We start from the raw sequence: 19,993 nt of genomic DNA on the forward strand, positions 1-19,993 counted from the left end.
TCTGGTTGCTTGGTTTTACAGCAAGGGTTTCACAACCCTTTCCTCATGATGTTAGCAGGATCCATTCTGGATTGTCTAACCCTCCAGCCTGTCATTAACAGGCCTTTGATGAGGACTCCTTCTCTGCAGATAATGCCCTCACTTAGCAAATGGGGCCTGGCCAGGCCTTGAGGCCCTAGCTGGCTTCATCTGCAAAGAGAAATATGATCGCTGAAGGCCTTCGTGGGGAACACACCATTCAGAGCAGGTGCCCAGGGGCACCCCCAGCTTTATTCAGAAACACATGGACCTTGTCTCCAAAGGGCAGGTCCCGTTCGCCATTCCAAGGCAGTGCCGTCAGCACCTGTGTGATGCTGGGCAGCCCCTTCTATTCCCTGAGCTGCAATTCTTCCGCTTGCAAAATGAGGCTCTAGAGTTAAATGATTTAAAGACCTTTCTGGAAAAAACAAAAAACAAAACACAAAACTGAACTTTCTGGGTCTAAATTGTGTGTTAGGTTTCAGTAGCTGTTAGAAAAAACTAGAACCGGTTTAGTTGCTACATTAAATATCCCCAGTATTTTAATATGGCCCTGAGCTGTCTGAGGTGGACCCCAAAATTCTACATATCCAACCATGTAATCTTGATCATCTTGATCATATCTCTGTGGTGTGTAACAGAAACATGCCACCCACACCACATACACACATACCCCATACGCACCCCCAAATACCATACACATCACATCACACCACACCACACACACCATATCCACCCTCCCCCCCATCAGACAGACACACACACACACACACACATGCCTACACCTATATCCCCTTCTCTGCTCCCCCCTCCGCACCCCCACCCCCAAGCTAGCTGTCAGGCCAGCAGGTTTCCAGGAAGGGGTTGCTCATCTCTCCCGCACTAAGTAATCAGTGTCTTCGAAGACAGAAGACTGGTCTCTTGGCTGTTTTTCCTGCTATTTCTTAACAAAGGAGGCTGCCGCCAGGTCTGTGGAAAATTACTGCTTCTTCTGTTGTGTTTTGTTTTGTTTTTTTCGCCTTTCCACCCTGGTATATCTAAGCTGTCTTCCTAACAATTATGTGAAACCAAGACATTTGTGGTTATTTATTTCCCAATCTAAATTAATAAAGGGGGAGATGGGGTGAGGATAAGAAGAGGAAAGTTAAAAGGAAAGAGCTCAGCCCTGAGCATGTGGTAACTATTTGGTTTGAAAGCAATTAGTTGGCTGTCAGTCTAATGGAGATGAAAATATTTAGGAGTGTGCACTGCTGAAACCCTGGATCTAAAGCGAGAGTGGAATGGTTATTAGTAAACTCGAGACTTGTGATAAAATGACGCACTACGCTCATTCACTCGTGTGGCAAACACTTACTGAGCATCTGCTGTGGGCTTCTCTTATAACCAACCTCCTGTCGTGACTCCCATGAAACACAGGGCAAGGCACAGCCACCCTTTACCCTCATTACTCTGAACTAGCTATTCCCTGAACGTGAATATTTTGTTGTGCTTCCCTAGTCATCGTCTACAGCCGAAAAGCAATATCTACTCATCTGAGAAAAATCTGAAAAGACAATTAGGCACAAAGAGAAAACAGAGCAAATGAAAGTCGTCTGTAATTATAATCGAGGTAGCCAACGTTCACGTCGGGCCTAGAGCCTTGCACGTGCGCGCACATACGCACACACACATGCGTACGCACACTGGGTCCTTCTGTAAATATCATTTTATATATACTCTGCTCTTTCTGAGATATAATTTACCCACAGCGGAATTAACTTCTTGTGATAAACAGCTTCGTGAGTGTTGACAAACGCATACAGTTGAGTAATCGCCCCCACAATCTGTAGTCCGCTTTTATTTACTTTGCTCTATATTGCAAACATCTTTCTGTGTCACTAAAGGTAGATCTAAATCATTGTTCTTATTCAGTGCACGGTATTGCATCAGATGGGCGCAAGCTAATTTATCTCACCGGGGGAGACTTTTGTCACACATCTCCCCAACATGTGTCCTCAGGACGGGGGAACCGAGACAGCTTCTTCCTGCCGGAGCACAAAGCCTCTGCGGCTTGGAAGGGGTTCCTGGGCTGTGCTGCTCACTAACCCCACCAAACACATGCATGGGGTGACGTCTGGTCCAGCAGAATGCTGGGGAATAGGGGGCTCTGGTTAAGTGAGACTTTCTGGTGAACTGAGGCCCTTAAGAATCTCTTCCTCTGGAGCTGACTCGGCTGCCTGTAAGCTCTGGCCGGGCCCCAGCTGCAGTGAGTCCAGGGAGCTGCCCGTGGGTGGTGTGCTCTTGTCCAGACACCACTGCCAGCTCCAGCAGGTGTGCTGCTTCCTTTGGCTAGGTCCACCCCTGAGGAGCACTGGTGGTGTTTTTGCAGGTGCTCCTGCAGCCCCGGAGCTTTTGTGGGAAATTGCCACCCATCTGGGTGCTTGCTGCTGTTGCTCAGAAGCCATCAAGGTGCCCACGGTGACGGTCACTGGTCCACTGTGAAGGCTCCTCTGTGAAATTCTCACAGAAGGCGCAACAAAGCGGGGTGACTCAACACCCTGTTGTCTTAATGAGCCTGGTGAAACAGGTCGTTCAGTTTTTATTGGCAGCCCCCAAGGCCCCCAGGATTGAGGCATGAGTCTGGGGAGAGGAGAACAAGAGGGTAGGAACCTGATACGGTTTCAGGTAACAGCCACCATATGGCTTTTAGACCGTGTCTCCCTTCCAATGATAGTTTTTAAATTGAGCCACGCTTCTTTGCTTAACCATATTTGGACTTATGCTGAGTTCCTCTCCAGGAGAGCGTCTGGTCCTCCAAGGAAATATACTCCTTTGGGTCCACCCCACAGATTCATGAGACACGCCTAGACACAGCAGAAGCCCAGCAGTGCTCACCGCTGGGCATAATCCAGGGTTCCTTCACATTCCTAATTCATAAACTAATTTTACGTGTTTTGTTACAAAAATAGAACCCATTAGTAAGACAACTATAAAATCAAACTCTAAATGGTAACTACCTTTCTATAATTTTTAAAAAAAAATAAATGCAATCCAAAACAAGATTGCATAGGTTTCACCAAAAACTTATCCCTGATCCCTTTTAAGTTGAACCCTTGCTAAATTTAACTCTGGGGTTTTATGAGACCAAAGTTAAAAATACACTCTGAATTTATTTTTCCTGTAGGAAGAACATTTCTGGGCTATCTTGGTAAGATTGCTTTTAAACGCCTGCAGGGAAGCCCTTACCACAGGGAAGGCATGGCTCTGCTTCTGTGGGCTCTTAATCAGCCCAGAAATACAGTCTATCGGACCTGGCTACTTTTGGTCCCAATTAATTTTATTTTTATTCTTTGAGAAAGAGAGAAAGAGAGAGATTGAAAGAGTGCACACAAGCAAGCAGGTGGAGGGTCAGAGGAAGAGGGAGAGAGAGAATCTTGTGCGGGAGCTCAATCTCATAACCCCAAGGTCATGACCTGAGCCAAAACCAAGAGTCAGACACTCAACTGACTGAGCCACCCAGAGCCCTTGTCCCAATTAATTTTAAATTTGTAAACCAACAACATGACAACAGTGTAAGATGTATTTAAACATTTACATCTAGGGCAAAATGTAAATTTTCAGCCCTAGCCCCCCTGTGCCGACCCAGTGTGTCATTTCAGGACCACTGCTGCTAGTTGGCTTTATGTATAAAGCAAATTGAAGAGAAGTGGTCCCTGGTGCACGGGCAGGGCCAGCAGAAAGGGACTGTGTTTGAGGGTTTCCTGGCCCAGAAGGCCCTCCTCTCCACCCTCCGCCCTGCCAGCAACGCTTCCTTCTTTGAGGGACTCCACAAATCCACTCAGGACCCTGGGCTCCCAGGGGATTATACGTGGAGATAAACAAAGACCTAGAGGCTTATTAACATTTAATAACCAATTATATAGATAATAAATATTAAAACCTAATCTATATATCTTATGTCTGCCTCCAGCAACATACAGGTTCAGAGCTCAAGAGAAAGTAGGGGAGTGGGTGTCATGGAGAACTTATTGCTCGCAGGAAGAGTTTTAGGATGGTTTGAGTTGCTACTGGCATCCTGAGAGGAGAGGTCTTGCAGAGAGCTCTGCTGGGCAAAGCTGCTAAGGCAGGGGGCCTTAGGGATGTGTAGCTGGGTGGTCTAGGAGAAGCCAAGGGAACTGGACTTGATGCATGTCTGTGGCTCTTCCAACATTTTCTGTTTACTATCGTCTGGTTTTAGGCCCAGAGATCTTTTAAAGTATCTCTTCAGAGGTTTAACTTTGCAGAGGTTTTAAAAAGTGAGTATTTGAATTAATAGAGCTGCAATGGCTCCTGCAGGCCACAGATCTGGGTCTTGGGTCTTTGCAATATCAGTTCTTCTGTAAGTCAAACTTTCTGGTCAGATGGTCAGAAGTTTGGCTGTTTTCTCCCCCTCTCTACTATACCTGCTCTTTACTGGAGGCATCAAATGATCTCCTGGGTTTCCTCTCCAGTAAGTCCTTCCATGATGGGCAAAGGTCACAATTTGATCCCATTGGCCAAGCTCATTCCTGCAAATGTTTCCAGTTCTCAACCAGATTCTGATGATTTCCAAACCTGTGTCTCCAGGCCAGGCTCCTCTCCTGAGTCAGAAACCATCAGCTTGATCTAATGGTGATTTAGACAGTTCCATCTGGATATCATGTAGGCATCCCAAATCCAGAATGCCCAAACCTAGTCCTTCTTCTTCAGGGTTCCTTGACTTGGTATTTTTCACATCTATTCATCCAGATGCCCAATCCTATGAGTCATCTCCTTCCCACCCACCAAATCCAATCAACTGTCAAGTCCAGCATTATAACCTGCTTCTCTCCCTCAGATTGAAGAAGAGGTTTTTTTTTTTTTTTTTTAATTCTGGTTCTACATTTGGGGAATGAGATGGAAAGGTAAAGTGGTTGTCAGTTTATGTCAAGATTTTTTTCTAAGCCTGGTTACTTTCCATTAAAATATAAGCAAAGAGTTTACATAATAGAATTTGGTTAAAATTTAGAATGTATCAACCATAAATTTGAACTGTTCAGCACAACTCATGTTTCTACTTAATTAAACTTGTCTTCTTAAGAAAATTGGAGTGGTTGAATGAACACTTCTGCTGTTTCTCTTACAGGGAGAAGAAATAGGCCAATAAGATAAAGCCTGCTCCCTCCCTGATGGTAAAGGGCTAGTACCAGCTGTTTTTGCTCCGATGTACAGGAATTGGCAGGAGGGCACTTAAACATGGCCTGGCCTGAGTCTACTCCTTTAGTTGGTGTTATTATGTCCATCCTATTAGCATGAGGTCCTTAGACTAACCTTGCCCATCTGGCTCTTTTAAGATGGAAGAGATATGGACTCCTATAGCTCCCTATATTTTGTGCATCATTTGCTTGTGTGTGTTTCTGTGTGTGCATGTGCACATGTGTGGCCGTTTTAAGTTATTAGCTTTTAAAATAGTAGCATAAGGTTCCAAAAGGATCCATTAATGCTGCCCCTGCTATAGGGTGCATCATTTGGGGGGAAGTTTACAGGTACACCAAGAGGCTCCTCTTCAAGGCTTCAAGTCACAGGTCTATCTACAGATAGATGTGCTCACATCTGTAGCTTCCACTCAGATTCCTTCCTGAGCTCTTAGCTTATGTATTATCTGCTAAAAAGACACCTCCATTTTGGATGTCCTGCAGGCTCCTTTAATCCAACATGTGCCAAGCTCTTTCTCAAACCACCCCACCCTCTGTGTTCTTTACCTCAGAGCAAAAGAATCATCTATCCAATTTCCCAAGTCATAAAAGAAGTGTCATGCTTAGCATCGCTTTCTTTCACTCTCACGTCCCATAAATGGTCATGTTCTGTTGCTTCAACTGTGTGAATCTTTCCCATGCGGACCTTTCTCTTCCTCCCCACTCCCCTGAGCCATCCCCTCTCACCCACAGAGGCATCCTCCAGGCAGTCTCCCAGCCTCTCGAAGGACCCCACCACACCATTCTCCAGCTGCTACCACAAGTCTGCTTATTTTTCTTTCTGGCATAAGAACCTTTCATGGTTCCTCCTTTCCCACAGGAAAAAGGTCAAACCCCTTACAGACCTTATGTGATCTGGTCCCTGGATACTTCTCTTGATTCCTCTCTCTCAACCCCATAGTCATACTCTATGTCCCAGCCGTACTAGCAGCACTTTCATTTCCTCCAACGTGTCCCACTGGGGTGTTTCCTTTTGTTTGGCTTTATTTTTTTGCATTCAGGTCTTGGCCCAAGCAGTTTCCTCTGCTCATAACACTCTGCGTACCCCGTTTATCTAACCTGCTCTTGACTAGCTCTTGGTCTTAGTTTTGAGGGAGCGCCTCTGAAAACTTTTCCAAACATCCCTCTTTCCAGTTCCATCCCATATAGTGCTCCCATAGCACCGTGCTCACACAACTGGAGGCACCAACCACTTTATATTTAATTATGTGTGTACTTGTCGTTCTTTCCCTCTAGACTATAATCTCCTTACATGGCAAGGACAGTTTCTTGTTCACTCTTGAATTCTCACTATGTTCAATATAGGGTAGGCACTCAATAAACATTTTTGGATGGCAAGTTGCAGTCCAGATTCTTCAGCTCAATGTACATGATAAGTAGGCAGGTTTTAAGCATGGCCATCCATTGCTGCTCACGTTGGATGTGGCCCACCATACTATCATCTGCTGCCAGCACGTGAACAAATCTCTCAGGGATAACATATGATTATGGCACACACTGATTTTCAGCATTCATTCATTCATTCATTCATTTTAAGAAGGCTTTATGCCCAATATGGAACTTGAACTTATGACCTTGAGATCAAAAGTCACATACTCTACTGACTACGCCTGCTGGGTACACTGCCACCCTGACCCCCCCCGCCACACACCCCATTTTTCAGCTTTTGACCCTGTTCTCAATAATCAGTTTTAGGCAAAGCTGTTTGAGTGCAAGATAGAGCTCTAATTTGACAGGCTTTGAACCTAATATTATTTTAAGTGTCAGGGGCAGGATGGTCTTTTGATGGATCAGACAAGCATGTCCCAAAGGTTAAAACAAAGCTATTTTTGATCCTCTCCATTTTAGTTTGTTCCTAATTAACTCTTCTCTGACCGTTTCTTCAGATCCACAATTCTCCCTAGGATCAGAAATGTAAAATCTGTGATATGTGGGAATGACAAGAACCTAATTATTGCCAGAAAGGAGGTCTCCATATTAAAAAGCATTCTAAAAGAAAGCCATCATTCTGTGGGGAGCAGACTCTAATATTTAACCAGCTTCTAACCAATAATTCTGTTGGATTAGATGATCCAAATGATATGCAAGAAAGTTAGATATTCTGAGGTGCATTACTTAGATTTTTTTTTTTTTAGTTGTTTAAAACAGGGAGATGGGCATTTGATGCTCATTTTAAATTTACTCAGCATTTGTGGGACTCCACTGTTTATACGTCTGTCGATGGAGTGGCACTCTTTTGTTACTTTTGAGACAGTTCTTAGCCCTGCGGGTGGGTACTCAGAGAGCCTACAGCTCGAGGAGAGGTGGACTGCCATTCCATTCAGGCTTGGCCACCAAGACCAAGGCCGCTGGGAGAGCACGCCAGAAGTGCTTCTGTGGGTTACACCCTTGTCAAAGGTTAGACCAGAAAGACTATAGTTGCAAAGGATTGCCAGCTTTCAAGATTTGAAAAGTGGCAGAAGTACTCCCATACTTCTTCATTTGTTTTAAATGAAGAAACATCACAAGCAGGTCCAGTATGTATGACAGATAAAAGTGGAGCTTCCCTGGGTGAAGTTAGGATAATGGATAGGGTGAGGGTAGGAGGGGATGGAGCCCCACCCTCCACCCCACTGTGATCAGTGAAGAGGCCAGAGTAGAGCTGCTTTCCAGAACTGTACCTTGGAATCCTAGATAAGAACCAGCTCTTACTGCAGGATATTGCTAAGGACACTGTTTTCCTCTCATCTAATGTACTTTCTGGAATGACCCAAAGAAGAAATTTCTCACAGGTCTCTCTTCCAGGAATCCTTGTGATATTTTTTAAATTTGATGTATTATTATTATTATTTTAATAAAAATACATCAGCCCCTAGAAAAACAGAGCTGATTTTGCAGGCTCTTGCGGGCAGTTTCTCAGGACTACCCTGCACACATTTTATCAACTGCAGGCACTGAGTCAAGATGCCAGGTATCATTTCTATCTTACTTGCCTTTTACTCTGACTTTCAGCTTATTTTTATTAAAGCTTCTATCTTATACATGTGAGTACATCTTTCTGGAACAAAAGGGGATAAAAATAAACACATGGGTGCATAACGATATCTTAAAAATAACGCAGCAGATAGCCTTCAGCAACCACTGTGTGGCTGTACTTACCTCATTGGGGTGGAATCCATCGACTGGTTCAATGAGCTGCCAAGGCTGCCCGCCTCTTTTCTGCCACTCCTCTGTGACTGCAGGGCACACACACAACCAGAGGTTAGAGACACGCTCCCGTGGGTGATGGTCAGCCTTTGAGAGCAAGGGCCACGTGGAAGAGGTCAGAGCTGCCCACTGCCTGCCAGGCCGATGCCTTCTCCCCAGTGGCTGCTCTGGGCTGTTATCTCCGGCCTGAGGCTTTCTGGATGGAAATGACCTTCCCATTGTATGGTCTCCTTCCTTCCTTCCTTCCTTCCTTCCTTCCTTCCTTCCTTCCTTTCTTTCTTTCTTTCTTTCTTTCTTTCTTTCTTTCTTTCTTTCTCTTTCTTTTCTTTTTTCTTTCTTTCTTTTTTTTTTAATTTTCTACCTAACTCAGGAGGAAGATGTATGAAGATGTTGGGTGAATGTGGTTTGTGCAGTGAGGAGGGCGGTGGGAAAAGGTGAGCTCTGAAATATTCAACACGGAGGGAAACTCATCTCATTTCTCAGTAGGAGAGTATTGCAAGAGGAGGAGGGAAAATCAAACATTTTGTTAACATCCCGTTTTCGTGGGCTGCCATTTCCAGATAGTGCCTGGCATATGTCAAGCAGTCACCATTAAAAACCGTAAGGTTTGTCAGGAGGATAATTACATAAAATTATCTCAACATCACATTTAGAGTGAGTGTGGCTACAGAGGAAATATTATGAGCCCCAAAGTGATGCAAAGCAATGAGACTGCCCTTCAATAGGAGTAGGAGACCAAGAATGTCAGTTGCTCCAAGGCGATAGCACCGTTAACTCTATACTGTAATATTATACAGTCAGGAGGACCCCCTCAAGGAGATTTCAAATCCCTGGAGAGCCTCCAGACAAAAATATTGGAGGCCTGCTGCCCTCACTTCCTTGGTGTCCAGAGAACGGACCAGGCACAGCTGCAACTTTTGCAGTTCTTCACTCTTCACCCCATAAAGACCCAAGAGCAGGGATGTGTGCCCTCTCCGTTTCCCCCATCTTGCCCCCAGGGAAGGCATGGAAATTCTACTGGAGGCCTTGCCTGCACAAGTGAAGCTTGTCCACAGAGCTGACTCAGTGCTATGCTGCTTTGGTAATTAGCCCTAATATCACGGCATGCCTCCCCTGCTTGCTACCCAACCCCTGTTCCCTGCAAATACTGCTGCCCTTCTCAGAGCTCAGGAAAGAGTTCCTGCTGGTGGTTGGAAGTCCTACACACAGGATCACCGATTCCTGTTGGCTTCTTCACCTGCAAAACGCCTGCCACTGAGCCGCTCCTTCATATTTTGCGTCTGGGTTTTATTGGGAGTCAGTGATAACGTATTCCTTCCTGCCAGGAAACATGTTTCTGCTGCTGCATGAGTCCCCACCCCTCCCCATTACAAGGGAGTCCAGTCTTTGGAAGAACGGGCTTATCATATGGAATAATCCAATAGGCATTAAAAGAAATGTCACAGGTTACCAAGGCTACAATCAGTCTATTCAGAGTGAAAAACATCATTTTCTCACATGGTTATTGTGTCTGCGAGGGTTACCAGTCATTGCTCATCTGGGGACATGGGTATTATAACACTTAAAGAGAGAATCAGAAACTCACAGGCAAGAGGTTAAGGTTTTATCTGTATTGTGACCAGTGCTAGACAGAGGGACCCTTTTCCATTTGTTGATCTTAGGGGGAAATTTTGCTTTCTTAGAATAAATGCAATACTGGTGGTCTCTGTTTCTTCACTATCTGATTTTATTTTATTTATTTTAAAGATTTTATTTATTTATTTGAGAGAGAGAGAGCATGAGAGGGGAGGAGGGCAGAGGAAGAGGCAGAAGCAGACTCTCCACTAAGCAGGGAGCCCCACATGGGACACAGGGAACCCAGGACCCTGGAATTACAACCCCAGCCAAAAGCAGATGCTTAACCAACTGAGTCATCCAGGTGCCCTCTGATTGATTTTACAGGAGATGCAAGCAGGGGCAGCATGGTAAGCTGGTCTGTTTTCTTCCTACCTGGGACCACAATCAAAAATAGGTAAATGAATTCCTATTTGCTCAGAAGACCTGAATTTAAATGTCTTGAATGATCGTGAATGATCTCTTGGGATTTTGGCACATGATGTAGTTTCTGTATCTGTAAAGCCCAATGACCAGCTGTTCAGGGATGGGATAGAAATCATTGCAGAAGAGTCATAAACACGGGGTAGCTCCTTGATGAGCAGCAACCCTAGCAGATATTTAAAACAAGAAATCTGACTTCTGGCCAGCACCATGAAGTGATTGGTTGTTTTACACACATACATGTGGGGAGGACTAAGAACCAAGTTTACTCCAATTGAGTTGTCTTGGAAACGGAGGGCAGCTGGTATATTTAAACTGTTGGTGTAAAAATGGCCTTGTCAGCCAAGTGGCATTTTCCTTCCTCTGTTTAGGAGGTGTGGGACAGACAAAGAAAAAGGACATCACCTGCTCCAGCTGGCATTTCCTGAAGGGAGGAAAAATTGCTGCCTCTGTTTAGCTCATAACCAGTTAGAGGATGAGTCAGCAAGAGACAAAAAGGAGTCTTTGGAGATGAGCAATAGCCTTTCACTGCGGGACTGACGCCGTCGGAGTGGAGAACAGCTAGGTCTCATGCCGACCCTCAAGGGACAGCGACCCTCAGCTGCAATTTGCTCCTGCACCGGGTGTGGAACTGTACATTTCATATGAAAATGGGAATATTTGTGATGCCGTAGTCAGCTCAAATACAGCACTGAAACGAGAGGGCAGATTTTCACGTGACCACCAAGGTGGCAGGTGTAATAGTGGCCGTACAGTTTTTGTGTCTGGTAACACAAGACCACATAGCTCATGAGATGCATTTCCACCACAGCTTCCTCTAGGGAGCTCAGAGTGGTCCAGGGGTGACGGTGATGGGAGGGGTGGTTGGACACTGGAAGAGAATCAACATTTATCCTTCTTCCATAATAAGCCCTAGAAGAACGTAGTAGGTGCTAACAGTTCTCACTACATTGTGGTGTTGTGTCAATCCTCACACAGCCCCCGCGTCCCCCCACCCTCCCGGTTTAGTTATTGCTACCTTCCACAAAAGGGAAGAAAGAGTGGTTATTTAGCTGCTCGAGGTTACGCAGTCAGTCTGTGTCTGAGCTGGGACAGGGGCACAGTTCTATGTGGTGGCCAATGTCCATGGGGGCAGATCCCAGCTCGCAGGTTCCCCTGCCTGCCCTCCAGGGCCTGAACGCCGTCCCTAGTGGAGTGCCCACCAACGACACATGGAGAAGGCAAGGAAGGCCCTCTACCAAACCTGGATCTTCAGATTTATTTCTAATAAATGTCTCTCAGGAAATTCCTTAAACTGTTGACGATTGTTGCCAAGTAAGGACAAATACGGAGGAGACTTCTCAGTAAGGTGACCCACTGCCACTTGATTTAGAATGTTCACTTGGTTTAACTTTTTTGCCTTTATACTGCATTTATTGTTGCTGTGAGGACAAGTAGGGGCCGATGAGCCTCTGCTTCAACCTGTTAGGTCACCAGCGGAAAGCAGGCTGTACTGCGTCAAGGGTAAAGCTTTTCTCCCTATAGTTTTCATGGAGATAAGGGCTGTTTTGTTTTTCTGACAGCTATATTCCCGGCACCTACACAGTACATAGTAGGACTCAGTAAAAATCAGATGACTAACTAAATTCTTAATCTTGGAGCTTTACAGAGCCCCACTTATTAAATTTTAATGTGCATATGGGTCATCTGTGGGTTATGCTAAAATGCAGTTTCTAATTAGGTAGGTCCTAATTAGGAATGGAGCCCAGGGCTCTGCATTTATAACCTGCCCCCAGCTGGTGTGGATGCTGCTCATCCAGAACCACACATCGAGTAGCAAGGCTGTGAGAGGACAGTCCTCTTTCCTGGGTACCGGCTATGTACCAGGCACGGCATTTAGGAGAATTACACACTTTTTCCATACAATCATGACAAAGATTTATTATGTAGATATGGTAACTCCACTTCCAGGTCTGGAAAGGAGAGTTTGGACATGTTCAGGGAATTGCCTACATTCCCAAAGACAATAAATGACCGAGCTAGAGATTACTTTGGAAAATGAAAAGTCCCATGTGAATGTTAGACATTATTATATTTTTAATAACTTTATCTATATTCAAGGTTGATGATCATCAAAGATCACTTGGTGGTGCATTTGTTTACCAGGAATTCATTAATGAGTCCTTAGCTCTGCATTTTAATGAGAGGTTATTTATCAAAATGTCTCTCTCCAGGAAAGAATTATGTATCACCTGGGCAGGAAATCTAGTTAAGGGAGATCAGTCCTGTTGAAAAGCTGTTCAGGATTGAAGTACGAGAGTGTGCAATGCAATACGTGTCAGCTAATGTAAAATTTGATAATTCATGATGGCCATCTGCTTCATCCCAGATGCTGGGGCTGGGGGTGTTGGTGGCAGGGAGAGAGAGATGATAAACTCTGGATGAGACCTCTTCCATCATTTGCATACACTGTAAAGCCTTCCATTAGCATCATCTCAGCTGGCAGTCCATCAACAGGAGGCTTTTCTCTTGTATAACAAGTGCTCAGCAATGAAAATGAGACTGGGAGGATTAAAGTCAATAAATGACAATTTTTCAGAGTCAAGATGTAAAGAATAAATCAGTAGCTCCAACAATCATGCCTATTTTCGTGTGGCCACTCATCAGTGACCCCCTGTGTTTGGACACAATGCTAGGAAAGAAATAGTGATGTTCTTTCTGGAAAGCTAGGATCTGGGTTGTCCACCTTGCCACCGGCAAATCCAAGGCCCCTTCCTTAAAGACTCTGATAAGTTATATCATGTGTGGGGGTTGGGAATCTGCACGGCCATCGAGTCCCTAGGTAATTCAGTGTCCCTACGGGAAGCACTGCCTCATCATCCTTCATTCCTGCCACACTCATCTTTAGCATCTAAGCGGGGCATTGCTAGACTGGCAAGAATGAGCCAGGTCATTCCATGGATCTGCGGCTCCCAGCCCAAAGCTGTCTCCATCTGGTCATTGGCTCTGTTGCTTCAGAGATTCTAAAATGATCTTGAAATAGGGTGATGGTAAGCTTCCTCCCTCCCTGAAAGGGTCTCACACTTTATCTTTTTTTCAATACTAAGAGCTGTTGGTGTCAACATGTGCAGGAGCCACCCTGGCCAAGCTACTGCACGTTGGCTTGTAAACGCTTTGCTAAGTCAGGCTCTAAACTGTAGTGGCTACTTTTGTCTTGCGTCAATAAGTTTTCCAGGCAAAACTTACCTTCCTGGAAGTCAAAATCCACGTAGAAAAGATCGAAGTTCATAAATTTCTTGCTGGCTGCAATTTTTTTCAGTGTATGGGAGAGTTGTTTTGCTCTCTGAATATAAAGGGAATAGGGAGAATTCCATAAAATCCAGATGTTAGTGGGACAATTGGGGCAGCACAAAGAAATGGTTAGCCCTTGCCTCTCCCACCCCCGCACCACTTGGAGCCAGCAGCAGAGGGATGCTCTGCTCTTCAGTTCTAGTCCTGCACAAATGGCTAAGGAACACACAGAACTGTTAACATTCAATAGGAATCAATCAATGAAAATTAAAGGAATAAGATATCACTTCTTTCCCATGGGATTGGCGAAGAGATGATGAATGACCATGATAATATGGAACATCGCCCTGGGAGAGGTGACTGAGAATGTCAATTTGTTTAGCCTTTTCTGGAGAGCGATCTAGAAGTAGGGATCAAAGCCTTAAACGTGCCATACCCTTTGGCCCAATAATTTTTCTAAGAATTTGTTGGAAGGAAGTAGACACAGTTTAGGAAGAAATATATAGATATATACACACACAGGTTCATCAAAGTGCTATTTTTCACAGTGAAAAATTGGAAACTACCCCTATGGCCAAGACTAAGGAGTGAAATAAATCATGGCACATTCATACGCTCTATACTTTAAAGTGGTTACAAGATTATGCTGGGGAGGAATAACTTATTAACTTGTGAACATCAGAAGCCACCAAACAATATGTGTACTCTGATATTATGGAGGCAAAACCCCTGCAAATACCTATGAACCTATAGTATCTGAAAGACACATATACATACTGACTTTGGGTGGTGGGATTTGGGGTAATTTTTGTTATCATTCTTTATGCTCAGCTTTTTTATATCCCCAAGTTTTTCTTTTTAATTGAAATATAGTCCTTTTGTAAAAAAAAATCAGTAAATCTTCTGCAAAGACATTATTCACCATCTGTGAAAGAAGTACATGAGCCTTGGATCCCCTCAGTGAAGAGAGGACGGCTGCGGAGCACCTGGCCCACCTTGGGAGAATGCCAGTCATCCATGGATCTAACCTTGCTCACACCTCTTTACCTCTAAAGTACGGCTCGGACCAGCTTTAAAAGGTGTGTATGTGTGTACACGTGTGTGTGCGTACAAGAGACGGAGGCACACACGGAGACAGACCCAGAGCGAGGCAGAAAGAGAGGGACAGGACACCCCACATTCTCTTGGCTTCTCGAACACCCTGGCAGTTTGATGTTTTTATTCACCAGCTTGGAGGCCATCGCCCTGCCCAAATCCCATTCCCAGCAGAAATGCTGCAGTAAACACCAGGAAAGAATGATCAAAGATGGTATCAAAGGACCTGCTAGAGTCCTACCTCTGAAGTGAGAGTCCGGAGCGTCTTGTTGGAGGACATCCAGCCGTGGCAGGGGCTGACCTGAGAGTAAGAAAACACCGCTTTGATTACAGAGGAACAACGCCAGTGACAGGGAAGGCGGCCTTGGAACAAGTCAGCGTGGGCTCACCTGGAGACAGTTCAGGAAGGAGTAGAAATGCGCATAGGTCACGTCCTTATTTAGCTGGCCTGGAAGACAGAGAGGTGTGCTGTGTTGTACTTAATCAGACCTAGCAGCCAACTGGGGACGCTTGTGGGTGAGCCTGCCTCTCCTGCCAAAGGGTGGCGCTTCCAGGGACCTGCCCCCATTTCTCATGCAGCATTGCTCTTGAAGGATGCCTGAGTGTTCCTTCTTTCTGAGTGCCCTGGAAATCAGACCGAGCTGGGGAGGGGCCCTAGGGAGTTTACTCCCATCTCAAGCTCTTGCCCTAATCTGGACCCCAGGTAGAGGCTACAAAGGCACCATTCAGGCTGGAGCATCACTAACAAAGGGCTTGCAGAGCAGTGGCTTTCTCAGGGCAGTGGTGTGAGATGCCAAGTTTCCATACGGTAGAGAGACCATTCAAGGTGGTAGGTGGCCAAAGCCTCCTTTTTGGCTTTACGTAGTAACACGAAGGGCTGCCAAATTATCCCATGCTGAGGACCTGCCAGGACAGTCTGGGCGTCTGAAGTTCTGCCCATGAGCAGAACCGGCCATTTGGTAGACTGAAAGCCTCCAACATTGCTTGATGGAGAGGGACAGCACCTCATATCCCTTCACAGCCCAGTGCCTGTCTTATTTGAGCTCTAATTACTACATATGCTCTAATTTATATTTTGGTGCAGGTTAAAGAGGTGCGTAAGAATAAAGGTGGGGTCACCTGGCTGGCTCAGTTGGAAGAACACACAACTGTTGATTTCAGGGTTGTGAGTTCAAGCCCTACATTGGGTGTAGAAATTACTACAAAAATAAAACTTAAAAGAATAAAAGTGTTAAGTGCCATATGTGAGCTCATCCAGAGTCTTCCCAAACATCGGTTGTAGATGCAGAATCTGTGGGGGTATTTCTTTTCTCTTCTCACACACCTCCCCTCTCCCCCCACCTCCCAGCCTATCCACCCCTGGAGGCCGTTCGACTTTCATGCTGTGGCTGAGACACAAAACCCAGGCCCTCCCAAATCTCAGGGGTGAATGACTGATGTCTTATCCATTAACACTTCTCTCACGCTTGAAAAAATAAAGGAAAATAATAGGACCTATCTCAGAGCGAAGAGAAAGATTGAAGGTGATAGAACACAGTCTTATTTTTCACTTATACCTCAGATCAGTTAGACTGAAAGATAGATTCAATTTTCTTGTCATAGAGGAAATATATATTCTCCTTCTGTGTGGGTGAGTGACTCCCAAGACTGGAAAGCCACAGGCTTATTATCGCCATTAAAGTCACAATGACACGCCAGGCTTCCTCTGTTCTCCAAAGGTGCCTGCATCTTCATATTTTGGATGAATCCCAAGTCACTTGCTTCTGGTTTTGCTCTCATTTTATGCTCAACATGGAGACCTGAGCTCATATCTTTCTCCAAGATCCTGCTTTCCACCGCTGAGGCTTCTTTCCCTCTATTACGTATGCATGCCTCTGTGTGTGTGTGTGTGTGTGTGTGTGTGTTTGGTAATTTGCCTTGCTATATGTGTCCGCATCTGTCTCAGCCTAGCCAGCTGCAGTGACAAACACCTCCTACCTGCATTCCCCATCCTCCAGCCTCTGTGTCCCAAAGACTTAGCTCTTGCCCCCTTCTGGTACTGCCCCTGAACTGCAGCCTTCCCTCTGCCATCTTGGTTTTGTGTTGCTGTCGTTGTTGGACTGGAGCTTTGTAATAAACCTTAGGTAGTTTGGCTGGAGCCCTGTAAAATGCTTGGCCCTGATTCCCCTCTCCCTGAGAACTGGGCTCTCTCTCTTTCCCTTGCCCAGTGGCTGAGGTCTTTTTAACCTGCAGGTGGTGGCACCTAAGGCCTGACCACGAGTAACACTCTTGCACCCTCCCTCTTCCCACCACCAAGGCTGGATGCTGTGCCATCCAGAGGGACCAGAGTTTGTCCTGCTACTGGATATTGGGGCCTTCCCTGCTGGCTCTCCTCTAGGGACTAAGTCTAGCCATAGCCTTATCCATCCTGGCTTACTTCTCTCTCCCTCCTGTCCTACTGCGGAGGTCCCAGCACACTTTAGGATGAGACCTCATCCATCCTGTCCATCCTACAGAGGACAAGGTGTGTCCTCCTTCTGGGCCTTCTCCCAGTCCCTGTCACTTTCCCTCCATCTTCTTGCTACTCTGGCATTAGCTCTAATTAGACAAGGTTGATATAGGAGAAATCCATAGGTGAGTACATAGGTCTGTTGAATAGGGTAAGGGCATGCTAGCTGTAGTTGGGAGGGAACTGGCGAAGATGTAATGAGTTGGTTTCCCTTCTCTCTGGGAGTTCTGCTGTGGAAGGTAGGGTGATTCTGGGGCTGGCCATGTGGAAGGTCAGTTGGGAGTGCTTATGATGGGCTTAGGGTTCAAAGACAGAAGAGGGAAAATAGTTCTTATGCAATCTCCACTTATTGGTGCTGTCAGTTGACTATTCACTCTTTCTTTTTAGGTATTACTTTCAATAGTATTTCTGCATATCAAGGAGCCCTGGTATAAAGATTGATCCCACCTGTATGTTGTACCTATAAAGAGGCAGGGTCTGCAACATCCTGGTCAGAAAGTGAATCTAGTAAAGAAAGCTGGTTAAAAATGCCCAGGAATGATCAGAGCTGAAGAACGATCTGTGTGTGTGCACGTGCATGTGCGTGCATGTGTGTGTGTGCATGCATAAGGGGTGGGAAGCTAGTGGGTGGCCCAGTGGATGCCATATGTCCCTCTAAAGACTAAGGGGCATGTTCTACAACAACTGGCTGTAGTAGCATAGCAGCAGCTCATGTCTCCATCATTATTAGTTCTTTAGGGCAGAGTCTTTGGCATTTACTTAATGCTAGGGCTATAAATGAAATTTTAGGTACCGTAAAAGCGTAGTACCAACAAAAATCTGCCACACCTCTTTGAAATACCATCCGAAAGTATAAAAACCACATGAATTCAGACAGGGAGTAAGCCAGTCATAAAACAGGAAGTATACTGCAAGGTATTTTAAAATATATTAGGTTTCAAGTTTAAGAGTAATCGGGGGAAAATGAAGTTGTTGTTGATGTTTCATGGCAGAGGCCTTTCAAGGAAGGGCTACTTGCAGACTTACTTGTAGCCAGAAATTCTGGACTTTCTGACTATAGTCTCACCCTTCAGCTAACTTCCAGAATGCCCATAGCTTATACCAGTGTCAGTGACACAAGCTGATTTCACTGTCGGGATCTATACGGTATTTTCCCCAGTGGAATTGTCTTTTCTGTCTCTTTTGAGGACAAAGACTCCATTTTAGTATCATCATTACCCCCAAAGCACATAATAGGTTTCTCAGACATATTTATGGGGAGATTGCCTTTCTCATAGGCAATGTGCCTGAGAGGACTCATCCCTGGTCAAGCTTGAAAAGATCTATGTAAGTAGAATCCTAATGTGGGAGACTTACTTTCTGGTGAGACTATATACATTCTTGCAAGGAATTTTAATTACTGGTAGAGATTATGGGGTGGTCACAGCCCTTGGGAGCCAGGCTTTGACTGGGTAGTGATTCAAACATGGCTAAGAGATGCCAGGAGGGATTTATTACCCTCTCCTCTTGGCAGGAGTGAGCTAGGAATCTATTCTTGCCCTGGGCCTCCATTACCTGCTGATGGGGTGCTGTGGATTTCAGCAGTCTGAGTTCCTACCTGTCCTACGGAGGCAGCAGAAAATGTAACACTGACCCAGGAGTACTGCTTGACTCCTTCTGCTTCCCGACTTCTTTCTTAATCCTAATGGGTGGCTCAAGTCATGTCTAGAGAGTATCATCACCATGCTTCTCAGGCTCAAAGACCAAAAAAAAAAAAAAAAAAGGAAAACCCTGTTTATTTGCTTACACATCCCTTAGCACCATGCCCTGCGAATCAGACCTGGTATTTGGCTATTGATTAAGATGAGACCTACCCTAACCTACGCAGAGCGGCCAAACCCCAAGACCGGCCTGGCATTAACCTGCTTTACTGCTGGCTCGTGTCTGGTGGGAGTAAGGGTCCAAAGATTGGATTTGAAGCCAGAGCTGTACTGAGCTGTATGTAGGACACGAGCCGTCTCTGCAAACCTCTCATCTTATGAGAGTTACGTGCCAGCCAAAGGAGAATTGGGGAATCTGGGTAAATCCCACCTACTTCCCCGGGCTGTCTAGGAAGGATACTGATGCTTCGTTGAGGAATTTATAATTTATTTCCCATGGCAACCAGGCAGCAGGGATAATTTAGGATATGAATAATAACTTAAAAACATTAAACAAATTTTAGATGGTTTCAACTTTCTTCCTAATTGGATTTCTTCCCCTCCCCCCAAACCAGGGTTGTTTATATAGAAGAAACTCATTCTACCTTTTCCTTCTACCTCTTTTGTGCTGTGTAATGCTAGTGCCTGATTAGTGGCCAGTAGAGGCCATTTGAGGTCAAGACAGAGCCCAAAGCAGGGTTTCTCAGCCTCGGCACTACTGATATTCTTAGCGGCGGGGCCGTCCTGTGCTGTCTGCAAGGTATTTAGGAGCATCCCCAGATTCTACACACCGCTTCTCCAGTTGTGATAATGAGTAGGGGTGGGATGAGAATCACTGGCCTAGAGGATCCACCAGAGTGATTGATGAGTCTCCCCAGTCACCTTCTTTCCCTCTCTTGCTTCCTTCCAGATTGTACGGTGCCACTATTACCTACTGTGGTTGAGTCAAGTGAATCATGTGGCATCTCTGAGGGAATTTATGGAGTCGT

General features: G+C 45.4%; 1 protein-coding gene across 2 annotated transcripts in view; it reads right to left on the reverse strand.

Moving 5' to 3' along the window:
- AOAH (acyloxyacyl hydrolase) overlaps nt 1-19,993 on the reverse strand; it is a 164,483-nt gene that overhangs the window by 2,482 nt on the left and 142,008 nt on the right. For both annotated transcript variants that reach the window (XM_041727348.1, XM_041727347.1), the window contains 4 exons: nt 15,227-15,285; nt 15,079-15,138; nt 13,698-13,794; nt 8,388-8,464 (listed from right to left, as the gene is read on the reverse strand). In XM_041727348.1, the coding sequence (XP_041583282.1) occupies nt 8,388-8,464; nt 13,698-13,794; nt 15,079-15,138; nt 15,227-15,285 (293 nt within the window). The remainder of the gene's footprint in view (nt 1-8,387; nt 8,465-13,697; nt 13,795-15,078; nt 15,139-15,226; nt 15,286-19,993) is intronic.

The sequence above is a fragment of the Vulpes lagopus genome, chromosome 13, assembly GCF_018345385.1.
Source record: "Vulpes lagopus strain Blue_001 chromosome 13, ASM1834538v1, whole genome shotgun sequence".
In the NCBI taxonomy this organism is placed as follows: domain Eukaryota; kingdom Metazoa; phylum Chordata; class Mammalia; order Carnivora; family Canidae; genus Vulpes; species Vulpes lagopus.